Source organism: Symphalangus syndactylus, chromosome 5 (assembly GCF_028878055.3).
Source record: "Symphalangus syndactylus isolate Jambi chromosome 5, NHGRI_mSymSyn1-v2.1_pri, whole genome shotgun sequence".
Classification (NCBI taxonomy): Eukaryota; Metazoa; Chordata; class Mammalia; order Primates; family Hylobatidae; genus Symphalangus; species Symphalangus syndactylus.
The window spans coordinates 64685975-64710644 of NC_072427.2; the positions used below are offsets into that span (position 1 = coordinate 64685975).

At 36.2% G+C, this 24670-nt stretch overlaps 1 protein-coding gene across 4 annotated transcripts in view; it reads right to left on the reverse strand.

Annotated features, from left to right (window-relative positions):
• The window catches only part of FSIP1 (fibrous sheath interacting protein 1), a 188841-nt gene that overhangs the window by 148748 nt on the left and 15423 nt on the right, over positions 1–24670 (reverse strand). For all 4 annotated transcript variants that reach the window (XM_055278660.2, XM_063639082.1, XM_063639081.1 and 1 more), the window contains exons 4-5: positions 21550–21704; positions 19779–19872 (exon numbers count right to left, since the gene is read on the reverse strand). In XM_055278660.2, coding sequence (XP_055134635.1) covers positions 19779–19872; positions 21550–21704 — 249 coding nt within the window. The remainder of the gene's footprint in view (positions 1–19778; positions 19873–21549; positions 21705–24670) is intronic.

The following is a 24670-nucleotide window of genomic DNA, read 5'->3' on the forward strand; positions in this document are numbered from 1 at the left end:
GTGGCACATATACACCATGGAATACTATGCAGCCATAAAAAATGATGAGTTCGTGTCCTTTGTAGGGACATGGATGAAACTGGAAAACATCATTCTCAGTAAACTATCGCAAGGACAAAAAACCAAACACCGCATGTTCTCACTCATAGGTGGGAATTGAACAATGAGAACTCATGGACACAGGAAGGGGAACATCACGCTCCGGGGACTGTTGTGGGGTGGGGGGAGGGGGGAGGGACAGCATTAGGAGATACACCTAATGCTAAATGACGAATTAATGGGTGCAGGAAATCAACATGGCACATGGATACATATGTAACAAACCTGCACATTGTGCACATGTACCCTAAAACCCTAAAGTATAATAAAAAAAAAATAATAATAATAAAAAAAAAAAAAAAGAACCTACACACAGAAAAAAAAAAAAAAAAAAAAAAAACAGGCTAGTTTAAAAGAGTACACTCATTGCCTCACCTAACATGTACATCACTAGACATATTAGTGATTTTCCTGTTAGACCCTAATGGTTTCCCTGTTTGGGCTTCCCTCCTTCCCTCCTTCCATCCTTCCATTCTTCCTTTCTTCCTTCCTCTTTCCTCCCTCTCTCCCTTTCTTCCTTTCTTTTAATGCTCATTTTCTTGTCTTTTTTTCCTTTCTCCTTTATAAATCATAATCCTAACTATACAACAATTTGGAAAGTTTGCACTTTAATTTGAAGTCTAAGTTATATAAACATAAAACACCAAAAGCAATGGCAACAAAAGCCAAAATTGACAAATGGGATCTAATTAAACTAAAGAGCTTCTGCACAGCAAAAGAAACTACCATCAGAGTGAACAGGCAACCTGCAGAATGGGAGAAAATTTTTGCAACCTACTCATCTGACAAAGGACTAATATCCAGAATCTACAATGAACTCAAAAAATTTACAAGAAAAAAACAAACAACCCCATCAAAAAGTGGGCAAAGGACATGAACAGATACTTCTCAAAAGAAGACATTTATGCAGCCAAAAAACACATGAAAAAATGCTCATCATCACTGGCCATCAGAGAAATGCAAATCAAAACCACAGTGAGATACCATCTCACACCAGTTAGAATGGCCATCATTAAAAAGTCAGGAAACAACAGGTGCTGGAGAGGATGTGGAGAAATAGGAACACTTTTACACTGTTGGTGGGACTGTAAACTAGTTCAACCATTGTGGAAGTCAGTGTGGCGATTCCTCAGGGATCTAGAACTAGAAATACCATTTGACCCAGCCATCCCATTACTGGGTATATACCCAAAGGACTATAAATCATGCTGCTATAAAGACACATGCACACGTATGTTTATTGCGGCACTATTCACAATAGCAAAGACTTGGAACCAACCCAAATGTCCAACAACGATAGACTGGATTAAGAAAATGTGGCACATATACACCATGGAATACTATGCAGCCATAAAAAATGATGAGTTCATGTCCTTTGTAGGGACATGGATGAAACTGGAAACCATCATTCTCAGTAAACTATCGCAAGGACAAAAAACCAAACACTGCATGTTCTCACTCATAGGTGGGAATTGAACAATGAGAACTCATGGACACAGGAAGGGGAACATCACACTCCAGGGACTGTTGTGGGGTGGGGGGAGGGGGGAGGGACAGCATTAGGAGATACACCTAATGCTAAATGACGAGTTAATGGGTGCAGCAAACCAACATGGCACATGGATACATATGTAACAAATCTGCACATTGTGCACATGTACCCTAAAACCTAAAGTATAATAATAAAAAAGAAAAAAAAAAGAAAAGACAAGGAATAATCTTAAAAAAAAAAGAAGAAGAAAGTCAAGAACAAAAAATGGTTTTCTGCCTCTCCTCTAAAGTAGTACAAGGAATTTAGAATTGTTTTACTTATCCTCACTTTTCTCCCACTTTTCAGCCTCTGTTAATATAATCTGGACTTTTAGGCCTACCTATGGTTATTCTTATCTTCTAGTGTAGAGTAATTCTTGGATTTATAAACATACATTTCTTTCTGTTCACCTCTGTATTTGGCTGGTTATAATGCTCACAGATAATTCCTTTATATAGCAACTTCTGTAATCCTGGATTGTACATTGTGACTCATTTGCTGGTTGCCTAGAGTATGTTTTCAAGTACATTTATTCCAAAAACAATATTAGCAGTGAATTATCCACTCTACCATATCTAAGAATGTCTTTCTGTTGTCTTCACACCACAATAACAGAAGCAATATGTAATCCTTAGTTACTATATTTTTCCTTTATTGCAAGAAAGATATCTGAATTCAGCTTCCATTTTTATAGGTAAAATAAGATTATTCTAATTTGGGCCTGGATGCTTGTAAGATTTCTCAGAATCTTGCCTGTGTATATATGGGTATTGGCCTTTTATCATTAATAGTGCATATATAATATTTTTAAATCAGAAAAATTTCCTGTGATCATTGTTTCTGTAATAGTGATACTAGTTTACTTCCTCAGAAATTTCTATAATTTTTAGTTGGAATTCCTATTCCCTATCTCCACCCTTATCATTTACTTCATCATTTCCTCATCTATTTATCCCTTCATGTTGTGGAGCATCCTTCACTGCCTTGATTCTCCTGCAGTCTTAATTATGCTCATTACTCCAATAAGTGCATTTTTCCTATTTTTCCTTGTAATCCTTTCTCATCTTACTCAGCTTCTTTTTTAAATCATCCTCTTGTCATTTCATGTTAATACACTCTTTCTTCAGGGTCTTCTTTTTTGGTTTCACAAATAATATGCATTTTCTACTATATTGAAGGATTCCAATCAGTTTTCAGAAACTAATAAAAGCACAATTATATTGAAAGACCTTAACAGAACTCTCTAAGATGAATGCAAATCAAGTAGACAAGTTATAAGGACATTTTGCATATTTCAGTTTGTTCTCCACAGAGAGAAATAGTCCTTCTTTTCAAGTGTCCATGGAACACTTATAAAAGTTAATCATATATTAGGTGAATTTTCACTGGGGGTATTAATCATATTACAGGCAAAACAATTCTCTGTGTGGAGCTTCCTTATGCAATTCCTGACCTTTAGCAAACTTGGCCCCTGGCATAGTGGCATAAATTCCAGTAGTTCCCTCATTCTCCCCTGCAGCACATCCTTATGACAACCAAAAATGCACACATCCAAATGTCTCCTACAATTGAGAACCTTTCTACTAAGCTATAAAGAAAATTTCAACAAATTCAAAAATATCAAAAACTGTTCTAAGAGGGAAGTTTATAGCAACAAATGCCTACATTATAAAACAAGAACGATCTCAAATAAGTAGCCTGACATTATGCTTCAAGGAACTGGAAAAATAACAAACTAAACCCAAAGTTAGCAGAAGGAAGAAAATAATAAAGATCAGAACAGAAATAAATCAAAGAGAGGATAGAAAAGCCACAGGGAAGGGGAAATCAATAAAGCTAAGAGTTGTTTTTTTGAAAAATCAAAATCAACAAAAGTTAGACTAAGAAAAACACAGACGACTCAAATATCTAGAATCAGAAATGAAAACAATGAAATTACAACAGACACCTAAGAAATAAAAAGTATCAAAAGGAACTATTATGAATAATTATGTGTCAATAAATTTGATAACCTAGAGGAAATGGATAAATTCCTAGAAAAATATAAACTACCAATATTAAATCAGGAAGAAACAGACAGCCTGAACAGATCTACAATAAACACAGAGATTGAAGTAGTAATTAAAAACCTCCCCACAAAGAAAACCCCAGGACCAGATGGTTTCATGGCTGAATTCCACCAAACTCTCAAAGAAGAATTAATACCAATACTTCTTAAACTCTTCCAAAACAAAAAAAAAAAACAGGGCTAGAGGGGATACTTTCTAACATATTTTATGAGGCCAGTATCACCTTGATACCAGAGCCACAAAAAGACTCCACACAAAAGAGAAAATTACAGACCAGGAATCTCTGATGAACATTGATGTGAAAATCCTCAATAAAATATTACCAAACCAAATTCAACAATATATCAAAAAGACTACACATCATGATCAAGTGGGATTTCTCCCTGGCAGGTAAGGGTGGTTTAACTTATGTAAATCAATCAATGTGATATATAAATAACATTAACAGATTGAAAGACAAAAACCACATGATCATTTCAATTGATACAGAAAAAGCATTTGACAAAGTTCAACATCCTTTCTTGATAAAAACTCTCAAGAGTTTAGGTATAGAAGAAGTTCACAGTTAACATCACAACCAATGGGGAAAAACAGAAGGCTTTTCCTCTAAGATCTAGTATAAGGTAGGGATGCCCACTCTCACCACTTCTATTCAACACAGTACTGGAAGGACCAGCAAGAGCAATCTGACAAGAAAAAGAAATAATAGGCATCCAAATCAGAAAGGAAGAAGTAAAATTATCTCTACTTGCAGATGACATGATTTTGTATGTAGAAAACCTCAAAGATTCCACCAAAAAAAACCTATTAGAAGTAATAAATAAATTCAGAAAAGCTGAAGCATACAAAATCAACATATAAAAATCTGTGGCATTTCTATACACAAACAACCTAGCCTTAAAAAATCAAGAAAACAATCTCATTTATGATAGCATCAAAAAAATCAAATAAGGTACTTAGGAATAAATTAAACCAAGGAGGTAAAAGATCTGGACACTAAAAACTATAAAACAGTGGTGAAAGAGATTCAAGAGGACACAAATAAATGGAAGGATACTCCATGCTCATGGATCAGAAGATTCAATATTGTGATAATGTCCACACTACCCAAAGCAACCCCTATCAAAATCCCAATATTTTTCACAGCAATAGAAATCCTAAACTTCATATGGAACCACAAAAGATCCCCAAATGGCGAAAGCAATTCTGAAAAAGAAAAACTACAGTTGAAGGCATCACACAGAAAGGTAATCAAATTAGTTTAGTAAGGTAATCAAAACAGTATAATACTGGCATAAAAAGAGACACATAGACCAGCAGAACACAATACAAATCCCAGAAATAAATCCAAACATATACAGTCAATTAAGTTTTAACAAGGGCCCAAGAAGACACAATGGGGAAAATGTAGTCTCTTCAATAAATGGTGCTGGGAAAACTGGAATTCCACATCCGAAAGAATGAAATTGGACCCTTATCTTACATCATACACAAAAATCAACTCAAAATGAATAAAAGACGAAAACATAAAATCTGAAACTGTAAAACTCCTAGAAGAAATCATAGAGGGAAAGTGCCTTAATATCACCCTGGGCAATGATTTCTTGGGTATCACACCAAAAGTTCAGAATACAAAAGCAAAAATAAATAAATGGGACTACATCAAACTAAGAAGGTTCTGCCTAGCAAAGGAAACAATCAATAAAAGAAAAAAACCTACAGATTGGGAAAAACATTTGCAAATCATATATCTGATAAGGTGTTAATATTCAAAATTTATAAAGAACTCATACAACTCAATAGCAAGAAAACACAGCCTGATTAAAAATGGGCAAAGTGAATAGATATTTTTTCAAAGAAAACATAAAAATGACCAACAATATGAAAAGGTGCTCAACATCACTAATCATCAGGGAAATGTAAATCAACCCTACTGTGAGATAACGCCTTGTTAGGAAAGCTATTATCAAAAAGACAGGAGATAACAAGTATTGGTGGGCCGGGCGCGGTGGCTCACGCTTATAATCCCAGCACTTTGGGAGGCCGAGGCGGGCGGATCACGAGGTCAGGAGATCGAGACCACGGTGAAACCCCGTCTCTACTAAAAATACAAAACAATTAGCCAGGCGTGGTGGCGAGCGCCTGTAGTCCCAGCTACTCGGAGAGGCTGAGGCAGGAGAATGGCGTGAACCCGGGAGGCAGAGCTTGCAGTGAGCCGAGATTGCGCCACTGCACTCCAGCCTGGGCGACAGAGCGAGACACCGTCTCGAAAAAAAAGAAAAAAAAAAAAAAGTATTGGTGAGGGTGTGGAGAAAAGGGAACCCTTGTATACTGTTTGAGGGAATACAGATTGGTGGAGCCATTATGGAAAACAATATGAAGGTTTCTAAAGAAATTAAAAATAGGAAGAATTACCATATGACTCAGCAATTCGTCTTCTGGGTATAAACGCAAAGAAAATGAAATCACCACCTCATAAAGACATCTGCACTCCCATGTTTATTGCTCCATTATTCATAATAGCCAAGATACGGAAACAAACCAGGTGTCCATTGGCAGATGAATGGATAAAGCAACGGTAATACACACACACACACACACACACACACACACACACACAAAGGAATATTACTCAGCCTTAAAAAAGGAGAAACTGCCTTTTGCCACAACATGGGTAGACTTGGAGGACATAATACTATGTGAAATAAGCCAGACACAGAAAGAAAAATACTGAGTGATCATGATTTCACTTATATGTGGAATCCAAAAAAAAAAAGTCAAATATACAGAGAAAGGGAATAAAACAATGATTACCTAGTGAGAGAACACTGGGAGGAAATGGGAAAATGTAGGTCAAAGGATAAAAAGTAGCAGATATGTAGGACTAACAAGTCTAAAGATCTAATGTACAACTCAAGGACTATAATTGATAATAGTGTACTACATTCAGGATTTTTGCTAAATGAGTAGATTATAGCTGCTCTTCCATGATGGGGGGTTGAGGAGAGGAAATGGGTAACTATGTGAGGTGACTGATATGTTAATTTGTTTCACTATAGTAACCATTTTACCATATATATTTATAGATATATGTATCTCATATTATGTTGTATACCTTAAATATACACAATAAAATTTATTTTTAAAAATATCAAAACCATGACCACAATATTATGAGACTCTATATTCGTTTTTAAAATATGGGACTTATACAAAATTCTGGAGAAGAAAAGAAAGTCATCATCATTTTCTAAATAACTATTAGATCAATAAGGAAATAAAAACATAACATCTTGTGGAAAATGATGAAACCACATACAGGAGTGTGCTACAGAGATAAAGCTATGTTCAGAAACAAATTCACAGCAATGATGCTTTCATCATTTTTTTATTTTTATTTTTATTTTAGATTCGGGGGGTACACTACAGGCTTGTTACAAGGGTATACTGCATGATGCTGAGGTTTGGGTTTTTATTGATCCCATCACCCAGATAGTAAACATAGTACTCAGTAGAAACTTTTTCAACCCTTGTCCCTGTCTCTCCCTCCCTCCTTATGGAGTCCCTGGTGTCTATTGTTCTCATGTTTACGTCCACATGTACCCAGGGTTTAGCTCCCACTTATAAGTGAGAACATGCAATGTTTAGTTTTGTTTCTGTGTTAATTCACTTAGGAAAATGGCCTCCAGCTGCATCCATGTTGCCACAAAGGAGATGATTTTGTTCTTTTTTATGGCTGCATAGTATTCCATGGTATATATAAACCACATTTTCTTTATCAAATCCACCATTGATGGGCATCTAGGTTGGTTCCGTGTCTTTACTATTATGAATAGTGCTGTGATGAACACATGCATGCAGCTGTCTTTCTGGTAGAACAATTTATTTCCCTTTGGGTATATACCCAGTAATGGGATTGCTGGGTTGAATGGTAGTTATATTTTTAGTTATTTGAGAAATCTCCAAACTGCCTTCCACAATGGCTGAACTAATTTACATTTCCACCAGCAGTGTATAAACATTTCCTTCACTCTGCAGCCTCACCAATGCCTGTTATTTTTTGACTTTTTAATAATAGTCATTCTGACTTGCGTGAGATGGTGTCTCATTGCAGTTTTGCTTTGCAATTCTCTGATGACTAGCGATGTTAAGCATTTTCTCATACATTTGTTCCCCACTTGTATTCTTTTGAGAAGTGCCTGTTCATATCCTTTGCCCACTTTTTAATAGGATTATTTGTTTTTTGCTTGTTCAATTCCTTATAGCTTTTGCATAATAGTCCTTGGCTGGAGGCATAGTTTGCAAATACCTTCTCCCATTTTATAGGTTGTCTGTTTATTGTATCGATATTTTCTTTTGCTGCACAGAAGCTCTTTAGTTTAATGAGGTTCCCATTGTCAATTTTTGTTTTTGTTGCAATTGTTTTTGAGAATTTAGTCATAAAATCTTTGTCTAGGCCAATAACCAGAAGAGTATTTCCCAGGTTTTCTTCTAGAATTTTTATATATTTAAATCCTTAGTCCATCTTGAGTTGATTTCTGTACATGGTAAGTTAGAGATCCAGTTTTATCCCCTTCCTACGGTTAGCAAGTTTTCCCAGCACCACTCCTTAAGCAGGGGCTGCAAATAGCAATTTCTTTCCAAAAAGTACAGTGTGGAAAAGGACAGGGAAATACGGTAACTTATAGTGGAAAAATCTTACAAATATTTCCTCAGCCAGGTGAACAGAGTTAACATTAATAGCAATGTTATGTTAATAATATGATGAAATGACCCTGTAATGATGTAATGAAAATGACCCTGTAACTCCATGGTTTTCCTCCCAAAAACACATACTCTTAGTCTAATCATGAGAAAAGCATGAGATAAATTCCAACTGTTGGACATTCTACAAAATACCTGACCAGTACTCCTCAAAACTGTCAAGGTCATTAAAAATAAAAAAAAAGTCTGAGAAAGTGTCATAGCCAAGAGTAGACTGAGGAGGCATGAGGGCTAAATGGAATGTGGCATCTTGGATGGGATTCTGGAACAAAAAACGGACATTAAGTAAAAGTTAAGGAAATCTGAATATATCAATATTGGTTCACTAGTTGAAACAAATGAACCATACAAATGCAAGATGTTCATAATAAGGGAAACTGGGGGTGGGTATAGGGGAAATCTCTGTACCATATTCATAATTTTTCTATGAATATAAAACTGTGCCCAAATAAAAAGTTTAGAAAAAACTTCCAGATTAAAAAGACTGAGAAAACATGAACAAAATTAGAGATAAAGAGGATGTACAAACAATATGAAAAAGAATTATTATTTAACATACTATCTGAGATTGTATGTTATTAAATTTTTAAATCTTCATGAAGTGGATACTTTAAAATCTTAGTGACATGGATGCATTGCCAAAATTGACTCCAGAATAGCTAGTAACCTGAAATAGAATAGTAAATATGAAGGCAGCTGAGAAAAGAGTCAGAGAATTGCCTCCAAGAAATTATTTGAACCAGATGGTTTTTCCAGTGAAATCTTTCAAATTTTAAGGGAACAGATAATCCCTGTGTTATATAAACTGTTTCAAATCATAGAAATAAGTGAGCAGCCACCCCCACTCATTTTATGAAGTTCACACAGCCTGACAAAGCAAACACACATACATCGACTCTCCACCCCCAACTTCACTCCCTATACCATAACAAACATTTCACACACCTGTGTGTGCACACACAAACACAACTAACCTTGCTTATAAATACAGATGCAAAAAGTCTGAATAAATTCATCCATTTAAATCTGGTACTAAATTAAAAGAATAATCTTCCAGAACCAAGAAAGGTTGGCCCATGAATAAAAGATTCATTTAGTATTTAAATCTATTAATTTTAAAACATTAAATATGTTGGACATGAAATAAAAATTTATAATTTAAATATATACTGAAATGCATTCAATAAATTTCAACACTAAGTTCTTATAGTTCTCACCATAGGAATAATTGTTAAAAAGGACACAAAAATTAACATTATTTCCTGGTGATATGTTCATAAACTAAAAAAAAAGGTAAACAAGTAAAAATAATTAAAATTAATAAGATAATTTAGTTAAATGCACAAATAGAAAACAAATTATAAATGTCTAAAAAGTCACTAACTTTTGCCTATGTCATTAATAACCCTTTGTAAATACGATAGGCTAAACACCAATCAGGGAAATAACAATAAAAAGATATATAAGACCTATGTACAGCTAATAGATGTATGAAACCTGCAGAAATTCCTTGACATATAAATGATAATATAAGAGACACAGACCATGTTCCTGTTGATGCAGTAATGTCTAGTAATCCCAGGATTACCAATAATAACTCAATTTGTTGAGCACTTACTATGTGCTCTAGAAGTCAGCTACCATGTCGTGAGGACATACACGCATCCTATGGAGGGGTTCGTGTAGTAAGAAATTAAGGTCTCCAGCCCACAGGCAGCAAGAAACTGAGGTCTGCAAACAACCATGTGAGTGAGCTTGGAAGCTGATTCTCCAACTCCAGCAAAGCTTTCAAATGACTGTAGCCCCAGCAACCATTTGACACGAGGGATCTTGAGTCAGAACCACCCAGCTAAGATACTCCCAGATTCCTGGCCCACAGAAACTGTGAGATTATAAATGTTTGTTGGCTTAGGTTGCCATGTTTTGGGGGTAATTTGTTACACAGCATTAGATAACCAGTACAATGATCTTGCAGGAAATTGACACCATGGAGGCGAGACTGAAAACTGTTTGAATAGTCTGATAGAGAAATGCTGAGATCAAACCATTTAATAATGGGGGTAAAAAAAAAAAAGGTCAGATACAGATAGGGCAGAACAGATACTCATTTGGGGAACTCAGGGGAAAAGTGTAAAAGAAAAATAAGGGAGGAACTGAGGCTGGCTCTTGAGTTTCTAGTTTAGGAGACTAGGTGGGGATGCAACCATTAACCAAAGCAGAGAAAACATATAAAAGAAGGAATAGGTTTCAACAATAGGCAGGAGGAAGGGAAGAAAAGGAAGAAAACCAGCAGGGAATAATAAATCCAGTAAAAATTGTGCTACGCTATGAGAGCTCATTGTGTCAGATTCTACATTGATGTCAAGTACAATCAAAACTGGAAGTATGCCATTAGATTTCGAATTTAGGAGGACCACTGATGAAGCAGCTTCCATAGTGTGACAGTAGAAAATACAGACACTGAAAAGTTAAGAAGTAAATAGAAATTGACCAGGTAGCACCAAGAGATGTGGACTATTCTTTCAAGAAGTCTGACCTTTGAGGAGAAGAGGGAAACTGAGTGGTGTCTGTTTTAGAGTAAGGTTAAAAGAAAATGAGGAAAAAGGCTTATTTGTATGTTCTGTTGGTTATTCATTGGTTCAATGGCTTTTTTATTCTGTTTTAGGACTAGAAGAGTTAAACATGGTAAGTTAAAGGGAAAGAGCCAGAGAGATTGAAGCTCTAGATGAAAAAATGGAATGACGAACAAACCAACAGCCAGGAACACAGTGAAAGGGATGGGATGTTACTGATTTTGGCCTCAGAGAATAAAAGTACCTTCCTTCCAACTAAAGTTAGAGGCAAGAAGGAGGGGATGAATGAACACAATCAGGATGAAGCTTAGAAACAGAAGGAACGAACGTAAAAGGAATTCCTACCCTGTAGATTCATTTTCTTTGGAAAGGAAGACCAACCAAGACAGTGAAGGTCTTGCAGAAGACAGGAGATGATGCACATAGTAATAGTTTGGAATCACCATTTTGGAGAATGCAAGAGATTCCTAAGCAATGCTGAGACTCCAACAGAAATTAAAAACCAAAATCCTTGCCTGTGTCAGTCAGCACAGTTATGTGATTCCCTCCCTCTATCCTCTGCATATCAGAGTAGACAGAGAGTACCAGATTTTCTTTGAGTATTTAACCCAAGCATCCAAGAGCAGAAGTATCATACATCTGAATCTCACAGAAAAGGCACCTAGAAAAAGGTATTCTCAAATTTTAAAAAGCCTAATAGGTTATGAAGTTGATGTTTTGTGTTTATATTCATTTATATATTTGGAGCTAGAAATACAAGAGAGAAATGTGACAAAGACAAAAATAACAACCTCTATCAAAAGCAGACAATAAGCAAACCTGTCACTAGATGTATTTGTCTCAAAGAATATTGAATTCTACCTGTATTCATTAGATAAATGACAGAAACTAAGGGAAAACTCCTGGTGTTGTAAAGAGTTTTGATTTTTGCAACATGCCTCTAAAAATACCCAAAAGTGACCCCTCAGTAACAGGATGGGACAGACTTTTAAAATATTTCAGAGATCTCTAGCAGGTACAAAATTGTTTACTTCAAAATCCCAGTGAGGTTAATATGTCTGGATTATAAGGTTCAAATGTGATGTAAATCAATTTAATGTTGTTTTCAACTTTCTCTTGGAGTCAAGGCCTCTTTTGTGTTTGGCACCTATAAATAAAAGTAAATGCACTATCCAACTACAGTTATTTTTTTCATTTATTTGCTGTTGCAAATTTGTGATGTTATAAGCAAACTGGGATGGGTTTTGTGCTTTGGAAGCTGAAAACAGGTTGGAAATTGCCATTCAGCCATCAGCCCAAAGTCCTTAAAGTTAATTTTTTGTTTGTTTGTTTTTTGGAGATAGGGTTTCACAAAGCCACAAATGCTGCAGAGCAATGGCATGACTGCAGTCTCAAACTCCTGGATTCAAGCAATCCTCCCACCTCAGCCTCCTGATGCTTGGCTAATTTTTAAATATTTTGTACAGACAAGGTCTTGCTAAGTTGCCCAGGCTGGTCTCGAACTCCTGGCTTCAGGCGATCCTCCTGACTCCACTTCCCAAAGCGCTGGGATTACATGCATGAACCACCACACCCAACCTGAAGCTAACTCTTAAATAAGAGGATAAGAAAAACTGACTAGAAAAGAAAAATATCCATCCTAAGAATTTCTCCCTTTGTTTAAAGACAAAAAACAGAAAGACAGTAGGTTTGGGTATATTGATAGGTATGCTGAAATAGGTCTGGCTTTAATAATGTGATCATGCTTAAAATGATTCTCTCTAAACATAGCTTTCAAGTCCCTTGCAGCTCCAGCTTTCACATCATTAAGTCCACTTAATTTCCATGTTCGAACATCAGGACTAATCTAACATTATAAGAAGTGTCTGCAGAGTGTACAGCAGTCACGTGACTCCAGAAATACAATGGGAGCTCTATAGGTTTAAGCCAAAAATGTATGCCAGGAACTTTAAAAATTTTTTTAATGCTTTAAGGCTTTTTAAAGTACTTATTGTAACTAGATGCTGCCACCTACTGGACAATTTACAAGTGCCTTAAACTGTGCTGGCAACAAAAAATTATCATACAGGAAAAAAAGGCAAAATTTTCCTGTTTTCCTAATAACACTTATAAAAATATCTTATTTAGAAATCTATGGCTATATATGATTGATTAAAATAATTTTTAAATTTTTATACATTTCTAATTAAAACAGTAGCTGAGATCCAATGAGTAACGGGAAATTCATTTCAGTGTAGAACAGATGTAAGTAGCTTCATACCACCTTATGATAGTGCTTATGCTGCAACAGCAGGAATATGAGACTTTCAAAAAATCCGTGGCATGAGGTCAAACTGGACTGTTGTGTTTCTAATTATTTCTTTCATACTTGCAGTGAAAATATTCTGCTAATAATACCAAGTTTAAGCTGATTATTCCAAAAGTTTCCTCTTTTAGAGTAGTCCAAAAAACAAATTAATATAATTAGGTTAATAATGCAGCCTAAAGTAAATGCTAACTACGTTTTTGTTTTTAAGAATCTTAAAAAAAAACCAGATATGTGTGGCAATAAATGACTCCAAAACATATGTCTATGAAGTAAACAGCAAGCAGGAAATTTCATTAAGGAATTTGGCTTTTCTGTAAAAGAACAATCAACAAAAAAAGATTCAAATTAAATCTGAAGAAGCCAGTAATACAATAATGTTACCTCTTCATTTTGGTGAACTGGTCAAGTGTGAACTAATTAAGACAGTCAGGAGCAAGAGTGAAGGGCAACAGACATCTGGTTCACCTAACAGTATCTTGTATTCCCTTTTCCTTTTACGTTGACCCTACTTTTCCATCTTACCTGCTTTGCACACACTGCCAATACATAATAGCTAAGAAGTCTGAACCTAAAAACTGAAGCTTTAATAATGTCATCATGTTTAAAACAATGATTGTCTCTGAACATAGCTTTCAAGCCCCTTGCAGCTCCAGCTTTCGTATCATTAAGTCCACTTAATTTCCATGTTAGAACATCAGGACAAATCTAACATTATGGGAAGTGTCTACAGGGCCTATAGCAGCCACATAACTCCAGAAATACAATGTGGACATAGACTTAAGCCAAATATACATGCCAGGAGCTTTAAAAATTAAACATATTTGATAGTTTTGATTTGGTTTTGAAAAAAGGGCAACTGAAAACAAATGTCTTGCCCTCCAGGACCAAAAGTTCACTGGGTAGTGAACTCTGTGACCAAAAAGGTTAATGTTGAAAGGCCACCATAGATCCACTTACAGAGTGGCCTGTCTTCCATTGCTTGCTCCAGAGTCAACCACAAGCAGGTGTGGTCTTTCAGAAAAGCCCTATCCACTAGAAAAATCAGTATTTGACTGCTGGTTTCCAAACTATAGATGTTGAGATACTATAACATCCAGAATCTCAGTCCTGACACTGTCCATGGATTTTTTTTTTTTTGGAATAAGAGGTGTAGTCTCATTTCTATGAAGGTGTAGAATTACTGATAAACATTGAATGAAATATATTAGTAAGTTGTACTTTTCCAAGCAGACTACGTTCATAACTGGTCTTTGGACATTTAAATAAATAAAAAAGCAGTTCATAAGATATAGCTTTAGAGGTGCTTTTGCAATCTCTTTTTTAAAAAATAATGTAGTCATTGCTAAACTCAGAAAAAAAAATAGATTTGAGAAAAACATGTTATTCCAAAATACTGCCCTAATAAAATATATTATAAAGACACAATAAACAAAATAGAGTGGTATTAACATCAGCACAGATAGAAATTTTAATGGAATAAAATAGAAAATCTGAAAATAAACCCAGTTCCTACATGATAAAGCTAGCATTTCAAATAAGTGGGGAAATGACGGATTATCCAATAAAGGGTCTTGGAATAGCTGGTTAGCAAATTGGGGCAAAAAAACGAAATCAACTCTCTACCTCATATCTAATACCAAAATAAATCTCAAGTGGGTTAATATTTAAATTTTTTCATTAAATTATAACTGATGAAAGGAAAATATATATTTTTATATAATCTTGAGACATAAAAGGCCTTTTAAAGCAGAGTACCAATGAATGATAACATAAAGGAAGTGACTAACTAGAGCAAGAAATGTCACAAATTTTAAAAAAAGTTAGAAAAATGCTTTTGGTATTTGTGACAAATAATTAATATCCTTAATATTAAAAAAGTCTTTCAAATCAATAAAGAATACCTCACTTTATAAAAGAGACTAAGACATGAATAGGTAACTCACAACTTGGCTAAACAAAAGAATAAATCTATAACCTCCCTGATAATCAGAGAAATACAAATTATTGTGATTCCACTTTAAATAAACAAAGCTTAAAAATAACTACAAAATCCACTGTTGGCATAGAAAAACAATATTCAGATACAATGTGGGTAAGAGTCTAAATTGATTTCAGTAAGTCAATGTGAATTAAAATCTTGTGAAAGTCCAACCCTGCACTAAGTATTTCTCTTACAGGAATGTATTCGAAAGTATACCCATTTTCTATAGCTGCCCTAACAAATTACCACAAACTTGGTGGCTTCAAACAACAGAAGTTTATTCTCTCACAGTTCTGGAGGCCAGAAATCCAGAATCAAGGTGTCAGCAGGGCCACATTCCCTCCAGAGGTTCTAGAGGAAATTCTGTTCCTCCCTCTTCCAGCTTCTGGTGGTTGCCAGCAGGCTTGAGGCTGCCATCACTCCAATCTCTGCCTCCATCTTTGCAGCACCTTTTCCTCTTCCTTATCTACCTCTTCTCCCTCCATCTCTTTCTGATAAGGCTATCTATGATGGAATTTAGGGCCCATCTCAATATTCCAGGACTTAATCACATCTGCAAAGACCCTTTTTCCAAATAAGGTAACATTCACAGGCTCTAGGGATTTGACATAGATATCTCTTGGGGGATTGGGGTGGTTTTTTTTCAGCCTACCACAGAAGGTAATCATTGCAATAATTGACTAAGGATGTCATTGCAACATGTGTAATTTAAAAAATTGAAAAACTAAGGGAATAATCTAAATGTTCAACAGAAGGGTATTAGTTAAACAAATGATGGCACATCCATCTAATGAATTAATACATGATCATTAAAAATAATGCTCATGCGCATCGTTCCAGTTATCTATTGTTGCATTAAAAAAATCACCCAAATCTAGTGGCATATGGTAAAAATTATTGCAGGCAAGATCTACAGATTGATGCTGAAATTAGTAGGTGAAAGCTGGAGAAGAAACAGGATATTTGCATAGTCTTAAAGCATCTCCCCCAAGATATGTATTAATGTTAAAAGAAAAAAATAGTAATTTTACAGTGGAGAACACCAGCAGACACCATCTTAACAAAGTGATCAAGGTGAAACATTACCAATAATAATATATAACAGCATTAGGTATACCAAATGTGATTGACTGAGAAGGGCACATAACTTCCAGACTATGCTTGCCAAAATTCATAACTTTCATCTAATCATGAGAAAACATCACATAAACCAAAACTGAAGGATATTTTACAAAATAGCTGACAAATACTCTCCCAAAGGGTCAACATCACGACAGACAAGGAAAGACTGAGGAACTATCACAGCGTGGAGGAGATTAAGGAGACATGACAACGAAATGTAACATGGGATCTTGGATTGGATACTAGTAAATAAAAAGGACATTAATGGGAAACCTGGTAAAGTTTTAAGAAAGTCTATACTTTAATTAATGGTATTATACCAATGTTGATTTCTGAGTTTCGATCACTATGGTTATGTAAGATTAGGAGAAGCTGGGGGGAAGGGTATATGGAATTCTGTACTACTTACACAAATTTTCCATAAATTTAAAATTATTTCAAAATAAAAAGTAAAAAATAAAACTTAATGGCACACAACAAATATGCAGAAAATGCTCAACCTCACTAATCATTCAGGAAATATAAATTAATCACAATGAAATATCATCTCACTTCTGTCAGAATGGCTCTCACCAAAAACACAAAAGATAAAGTGTTGGTGAGGATGTGGATTAAAGGAAACCCTTGCATTCTGTTGGTGGGAATGTAAATTACTACAGCCATTATGGAAAAGTGTATGGAGGATCCTCAAAAAACTAAAAATAGAATTACCATATGATCCAGAAATCCCACCTCTGGGCATTTACCCAAAAGCTTTGGAATTCGTTTGTCAAAGAGATGTCTGCTCTCCCATGCTCACTGCAGCACTACTCACAATAGCCAAGTTACAGAATAACCTAAGTACCCACCGACAGATGAATGGATAAAGAAAATGTGGTGTATATACACCATGGAGTACTTTTCAGTCTTTAAAAAGAAGGAAATTCTATCATTTGCAACAACATGAATAGAATTAGAGGACGTTATGCCAAGCAAAATAAACCACACACAAAAAGACAAATACTACATGTTCCCATTTATATGTGGAATCCAAAACAATTGTACTTATAGAAGCAGAGTGGAATGGTGGTTACCAGAAGCTGGAGGATGGGAAAATGAGAAAATAATGGCCAAAGGGTACAAAGTCTCAGTTAGACAGGAAGAATAAGGGTTTTTCTTTGAGATCTATTGCACGGTGTGGTGAATATCATCAATAAGGATGTATTATACATTTCAAAGTTGCTAAGAGGCTAAATTTCAAATGGTCTCACCATAAAAGATGTTAAGTATTTGAGGTGATGGATAGGCTAATTAGCTTGATTTAATTATTCTATATTGTATTCATAAATCATAGTATTACTTTGTACCCCATAAATATAAATTGTCAATTTACAATAAAAATTTTTTAAGTTAATGGCATAAAAGAACGAACACTTTATTATGCTCATGCTTCTGTGGGCCAGGAATTTGAGGGACACAGCAGGAACAATTTATCTCTGCTCCACTATGAATGGGACCTCAGATGGCTGGGTAGCTCCCTTTAGCTGGAGATGCCTGGAGCAGGTCAGGGGGGCGTATGTCTAGCCTTGGTTATTCTCTGCATTGTGTTTGGTGGAGCTGAAATGTCCAAGCTTGCTCCTTTATTCAGTGTCTGCATTGAAACTGTTGAACAGTCAGTGTATCGGTTTCCTAGGGCTGCTGTAACAATTTACCACAGGCTGAGTGGCTGAAAACAACGGAAATTTATTCTCTACAGTTCTAGAAGATATCTGAAATCAAGAGATATCTGAAATCAAGGTGTCAGCAGTGCATTCCTTCTGAATGATTCCTTGGGTCTTCCTAGCTTCTTCTGGCTTACAGCAATCCTTGCATTCCTTGGCTTGTAGCTACATCCCTCTATCTTCACACAGCCTTCTTCCCTGTGGCTCTATGTCTCTTTGTGTCCTCTCCTCTTTTTTAAAGGCCCACCCTAATCCAGTAAGACTTCATCTTAACTAAGTCTCTGCAAAGACCTTGTTTCCAAATAAAGACACATTCCAATGTTCCAAGTGGACATGAATTTGAGAGAGACGTTACCAAAATCACTATAGCCAGCAACTGGCCACCATCATCTTCTCTCTGCATAGCCCCTTCATATGGCTTGCTTGGGTTTCTCACAGCATGGCAGCCTTGGGTAACCTGACCTCTTACATAATGGCTGGTCTTCCTCTGAGTGAGCCTTCTAAGGAAAGCAGAAATTGCCTGTTTTCTTAAAGACAAGGCCTAGAAATGGCATAGTATCATTTTTGCTGTAATATATCAATCAAAATTGTTCCAGGATAGCCAAGACTGAAATGGGAAGGAAACATGGACTCTATCTCTAAATGAGGAGAATGAACACAAATAAAAGGAAGGAACTAATGGTAGCTGTTTGGAAACAAACTACCACACACATCTATTATTGACAGTTAAAGGTGCTCGTGAAATACAAATTGGGAAAAGGTTACAAAATACCATATACATATATAATTTGATCATATTTTTATTCTCAAAATATATACATGGATATTTGCATTAAACACATCTCAAAAGATAAAGAGTAAACTAAAATATTAATAGCAGTTATCTCTACAAGTTGAGAATTTAGCTGACGGTAATTTTTTCGGTTTAACCAACATTTTCTTATATAGATTATACATGTGTTACCTCCGTAACAAAACAGAAGATGCAAAAAGTAAATGATCTATGAATTTAATATAGGCCAGACTAGTATTTTTTGATGCTTCAACTAGGATATACAAAAATACAAAATGTTTCTAATCCCTAAAATTTTCACCATCATATAAATGGGTTAAAGGTTACATGACTCCATAATATTTCTGTTTTCAAAAAAGAAGATTCACAAATATACATACAAACAAAGGAGAAAGTAGAAATAAATGTGCAGAATTGGCTCATCTCAAAAATATAGGACTGTGAGAGACCAGGAAATAGGACAAATCAGTCATAGATTTTAACAAAAGGAGTTCCACGGGCTCATAAGCAGTTAGGGAATTGTATGCAGAAAGTGGGGTCTAAAGACACCTAAAAGAGACAAGAAGTAAAGGCAATGACATACTTTTGTCTATTTCCCAGTTTGTCCCTGCCCTGTCCCCCTTACCGTCAAGCAGACACAAACACTTAAAGACACCGAAACATACCTAAGCTTGGAGTAGTTTCATATAATCCTACCTAATGTGATCAATTACTTCCCTAAAGAACAGTCAAACTCACACAGAACAGGACATAAAAATTGGATTGGTAATTTTACTTTAATCCAAATATTCCATGACTCAGATAAAAACAAAGTTGAATGATATCTCCATCTACTCACCAACAGTTTCTTCAGAAACAGCAGTCAAAGATAAAAATTTTTTTGTATTTTCCATCTCCTCTTTACTTTGCCAAGCTTCACTATATTTTGCAGACTAATGAAAGAAAAATTAAAATTTAAACATGGGAAAAGAAGGCAACTATAATCATTGATTTTTTTAAATTCCAACAAGGCTCCCAATCACATACATACAAACGAGAAGTCTCAGGCTATTTTTTTTTTTTTTTGAGGAAATCTGTAAATGTTCTCTGTTCTCACAAAATTCTGTCAATGGGTATTCCCACATAGAGTCAGAGTATATGCCTATCATTATATGATAATTACCTTGCTTAAAATATCATAAGTTTCTGCTTGATATTTTTATAATCTGTGAGTAACTTAAAGATACATCATCAAATTAAAAAATTTCAGACATTTCAAGATGGTTACTATGTTTTATTATGTTTCCATTTATAGTTCTTGCTTCAAAGGAAATAAAAACTTGCTTTGAGATTCAATAGGAAAAAGTGATAGGCTAACTTTTTCTGCTAAAATTTCCAGAAACAATTTCTCTAGTTTAAAGCATTGCATTTTGGATGTTTCTTTCTTTTCATCCCAGTGGACTTCCTGGGAACCTCATAAAAATGTATTTTTAATTACTACATTTTTAATTCACATTATTGCCTAGGAAACTTTCCCAGAAGTCAGTGAACTGTTCAAGGAGGACTTTATCAAAAACAACCAATCTCTTATGACAAGGTTCCTTACCTTAAAGGTGCTTTCCTTTGACGGTCAAAATTCAAATATGAGCCAATAGCTATATACCAAGTCAATGTCAACATCTAGTCAACTTCAAGCCCTCAATATTATAGAGAATAAGAGGTCCAAGAAGGCCAAGGAAAGTTCATGGAGCACCAGGAATTTGCTGAGACAGAAGCAAATGAAGTATGGTCCCAGACCTCAAGCACTTTACAGCTTCCCAAAGATCTTGACCAGCACAGGAAACAGTCAACTCCCCAAAACTTGTTTGTCACAAAGGTTTACCCAAATAATAAAGCTAACCAGAGGGTTAAACTATGTCTACTTATCTGCAAACTATAAGGCTGCTGAAGAAAAAGCAGACATACGTACTTGATGAAAGCAGCTATTACACCCTTTCCTATTCCAGAGATGGAGGGGCCCAGCACTTTACCAGCCTGCTGCTGGTAGGAGACGTGGTACCCTGGGCCTGTCCCTAGGGAGATGAACACACCAGTGCAGTGCTTGAAATCTGAATGCTGCAGACCAAGTTTTCTTCTCAGGTTCCAGAAAAATATCACCCCTATGACTCCTTCGTATACACACATATACATACTACTGCCACCACCTCCACAAAATAAAGCAATAAAGGCTGGCCACAGTAACACCATGGTCCATGATTTTCTTATTCATCTTATAGAGGAAATTCTTTTTTTTTTTTTTTGAGTGTCTTGCTCTGTCAGCCAGGCTGGAGCGCAGTGACATGATCATAGCTACTGCATAGCCTTGAACTCCTGGGCTCAAGGGATCCTCCCACCTCAGCCTTCCAAGTAGCTAGGGCAACAAGCACACACTACCATGCCTGGCTAATTTTTTAGTTTTTTTTGTAGAGATGAGGGTCTCTTTATGTTGTCCAGGCTGGTCTCAAACTCCTGGCCTCAAGCAATCCTCCTGCCTCAGCCTCCCTAAGTGCTGGGATTACAGGTGTGAGCCACCATGCCCAGCCAGGAGAATTTGTTTCTTACATGTCAGCATAAGGTTAGACAATTCTTACCTTAATTTCTTCCCACAGCTTTATTCTCATTTCTAGACCTTGCTTCTTAATTTCTTTTTCTCTGCGTTGTTTCTTTGCCAATATTTTATCAAGTTTTTTCATCTTCTGAATAGCATCTTGAAGTTGAGAATCTAATTCCTTTAATTTGGGTTCATCTATATTGTGTTGAAAGTAAAAATAGGTTTGTAGTAAAACTATACAGTTTTGTTTTGTTCTTATAATTTGTTCTTTCATTCAACAAATATTTATAGCTGATAGTAATAACTACTATATTGGTACCATGTATCTCAATCTACAAGGTGCTTTCACATGTGTTTGTCTATATAATTATCTAACAACCCTATGAAATAGACATTTATCTCTATTTTACAGTTGAGATAACCGCATCCTTTCAAATACGTAACAAATTATAGCACTGGACTCAGAAGTGATTCTCATGATTTTAAATCCCAAATTCTTTCTCCTTCATTCTGTTATACTTTCCATGTTCATGACTAAGAAATAGGAAATAAGGAATAAGACAAGAATCCTGTCCTAAAGCTGCTTCAGACTAACTGAAAGAGAAGGCATGTACACAAATGGCTACAGTAGAAAGCCATATGTCTTCAGTGACACAAAGTGGTTGCAACATATAGAAAGAAAAAAAACTCAAAACAAGTACTCTGCGTAGCTTGTATCTTTTTTCTATGCTGCTTCCTTTGTTCTAATTTCTTAAAGTACAATTGATAGTCACTTCTTTGAAATGAAAGACTCTTTAGAACTTCTGTCATTAACTTATGATTAATGACAATAACAACTAACATTTATAGAGTTACCTGATAGGCACAGTTTTAAGTGCTTTATTTTTAAACATTATATCATTTAATGCTCATATTAACCCTCTGAGGTGGTATAATCATTGTTCTCATTTTACAAATTAATAAACTGAAGCTAATTTTTAACTGAGTTACATGTATGTCCAAGGTCATATAACTGGTAAATGCCAGTCAGGTTCCACACAAATCTGTCTGACTGCAGAGCCAAAGCTCTTAGCCTCTTAGCCACAGATGATATTCTCTCCATTTAAATCTGATGAAAGCTGATAATCCAGCAATGAATAAGCATGAATGCTCAAACAGTAAGTCTCAGTCACCCCAGGTTATTAGAAGTGGCATATTGTGCTAAGGCCAAATTTATCAACTTTTGAAAACCCAAAGAGTTCAGTGATGTTTCCCTATAATGTACATCACTTCTTATTCTTCTTCTTTTTTTTAAGAGACAGGATATTCTGTCACTCAGGCTGAAGTGTGGTGGCATGATCATAGCTCACTGCAACCTCGAATTCCTGGGCTCAAGCAATCCTCCCACATCAGCTTCTGAATAGCCAGCCAGGACTACAGGCGCATGTCACCACACCTGGATAATTTTTTTGAAAAATTTCTGTAGAGATGGGGGTCTCACTATGATGCCCAGGCTGGTTTTAAACTCCTGGGCTTAAGTGATACTCCTGCCTGGGCCTCCCAAATGCTGGGATTACAGGTGTGAGCTACTGCTCTCAATTCCATCACTTCCTCTTAAAGGAAAAAAAGAAAGAGGAAAGCAACTTATCCAAAAAGGAAAAAGGATATTATTAATAAGGAGGTTCCTTGAATCTTATTGCTTATGTACTTCAAAAGCAACACCTTCTAGTTCTCATTCCCAACTGCCAATCCTAGCATTCTCAGGCTCCGTGAACATAGGTAGTCTATATAGCAGGCATTTTGAAGTAACTCATGCAGTACTAAAACAATATAAACAAATCCAATGCAAACTGTGTCAGCAGCTAATCTCAATTATAATATCTTTGAGATGGGAAGGGGACAGGGGAGTGCTGGGTAGAGAAAGGTAGAGTTCCTGGTGAGGGCTCTACCCTTGGGCCTGTGCCCATGGACCTAAGTGAGAACAGGCACTCCTATTTTCACACCCAAATGTTGCATTTTCCAAGGCCACTCTGGCCTGCCGTGCCCCCATCCTGGGCCGATATAAACCCGAGACCTTAAGCGTACAAGACACAAGTGGCTGGACATTGAGAGGAGCAGAGGAACACACCAGCAGACACTGGCAAACCAGTGACTACAGAACGATGCGGATGCCAAGGTGAGTTCAGCCAGACGCAGTCAGAGGAGAGTTCCGCCACTGGGCAGCCCGACTTCGGGGAAAGACCACCTTCCCATTCCATCCCCCTTCCAGCTCCCTATCCATCTCACTGAGAGCTACCTCTACCACTCAATAAAACCTTGCACTCATCCTCCAAGCCAACATGTGATTCGATTCTTCTGGTATACCAGGCCAAGCACCCAGGATACGCAAAGCCCTCTGCCCTTGTGATAAGGCAGAGGGTCTAATTGAGCTGATTAACACAAGCCGCCAGCAGACGGCAAAGCTGAAAGAGCACACTGGAACACTCCCACTTGGGCTTTGGGAGTTGTAAACACTCACCCTTAGACACTGCCATGGGGTCAGAGCCCAAAAGCACTCCCCATGGCCTCTGCACCTGCCCATCTGCCTGCCCCCTCTAGGGGTTTGAGCAGGGAGGCACTGAAGAAGTGAGCCGTACCCTTGTCACACGTCCTTCAAGGGGGATAAGGGAACTCTCCCATTTCACTTTGTTTCCTGAAAACCATAATCCTGAGTCACCTGACCTAACAGTGAGAGTTTATCTCATCCCAAACATACTCTAAATCACAGCTCTCAAACTTTTCTCAGCTCCCCTTTACAGCCTTAAAAATAGTTTAACTTTTCTTATGTGAGTTATAGCTATTGATAATGAACATATTAGAAATCAACACTGAAAAGTAAATATTTACTTATTAATTCACTTTCAAAAATAAAAAAACATGCTATTACTAATTATGTTAACATAAGTATCACATTTTATGACAAACAACTATATTCTCAAAAAAATTAGTGAGAAGAGTGGTATTGTTTAAATTTGTAATATCTGGATGAAGGGAAGACAGCTGGATTCTCATATTCTCATAGGAAGACAGTCATCCTATTGTAATCTGTTGTTTTGGCTAAAGTATATGGAGAAAATTTGGCCTCACACAGATATGTGGTTAAAACAGGAAGAGGAAACTTAATAGCCTATTCAGATAATTGG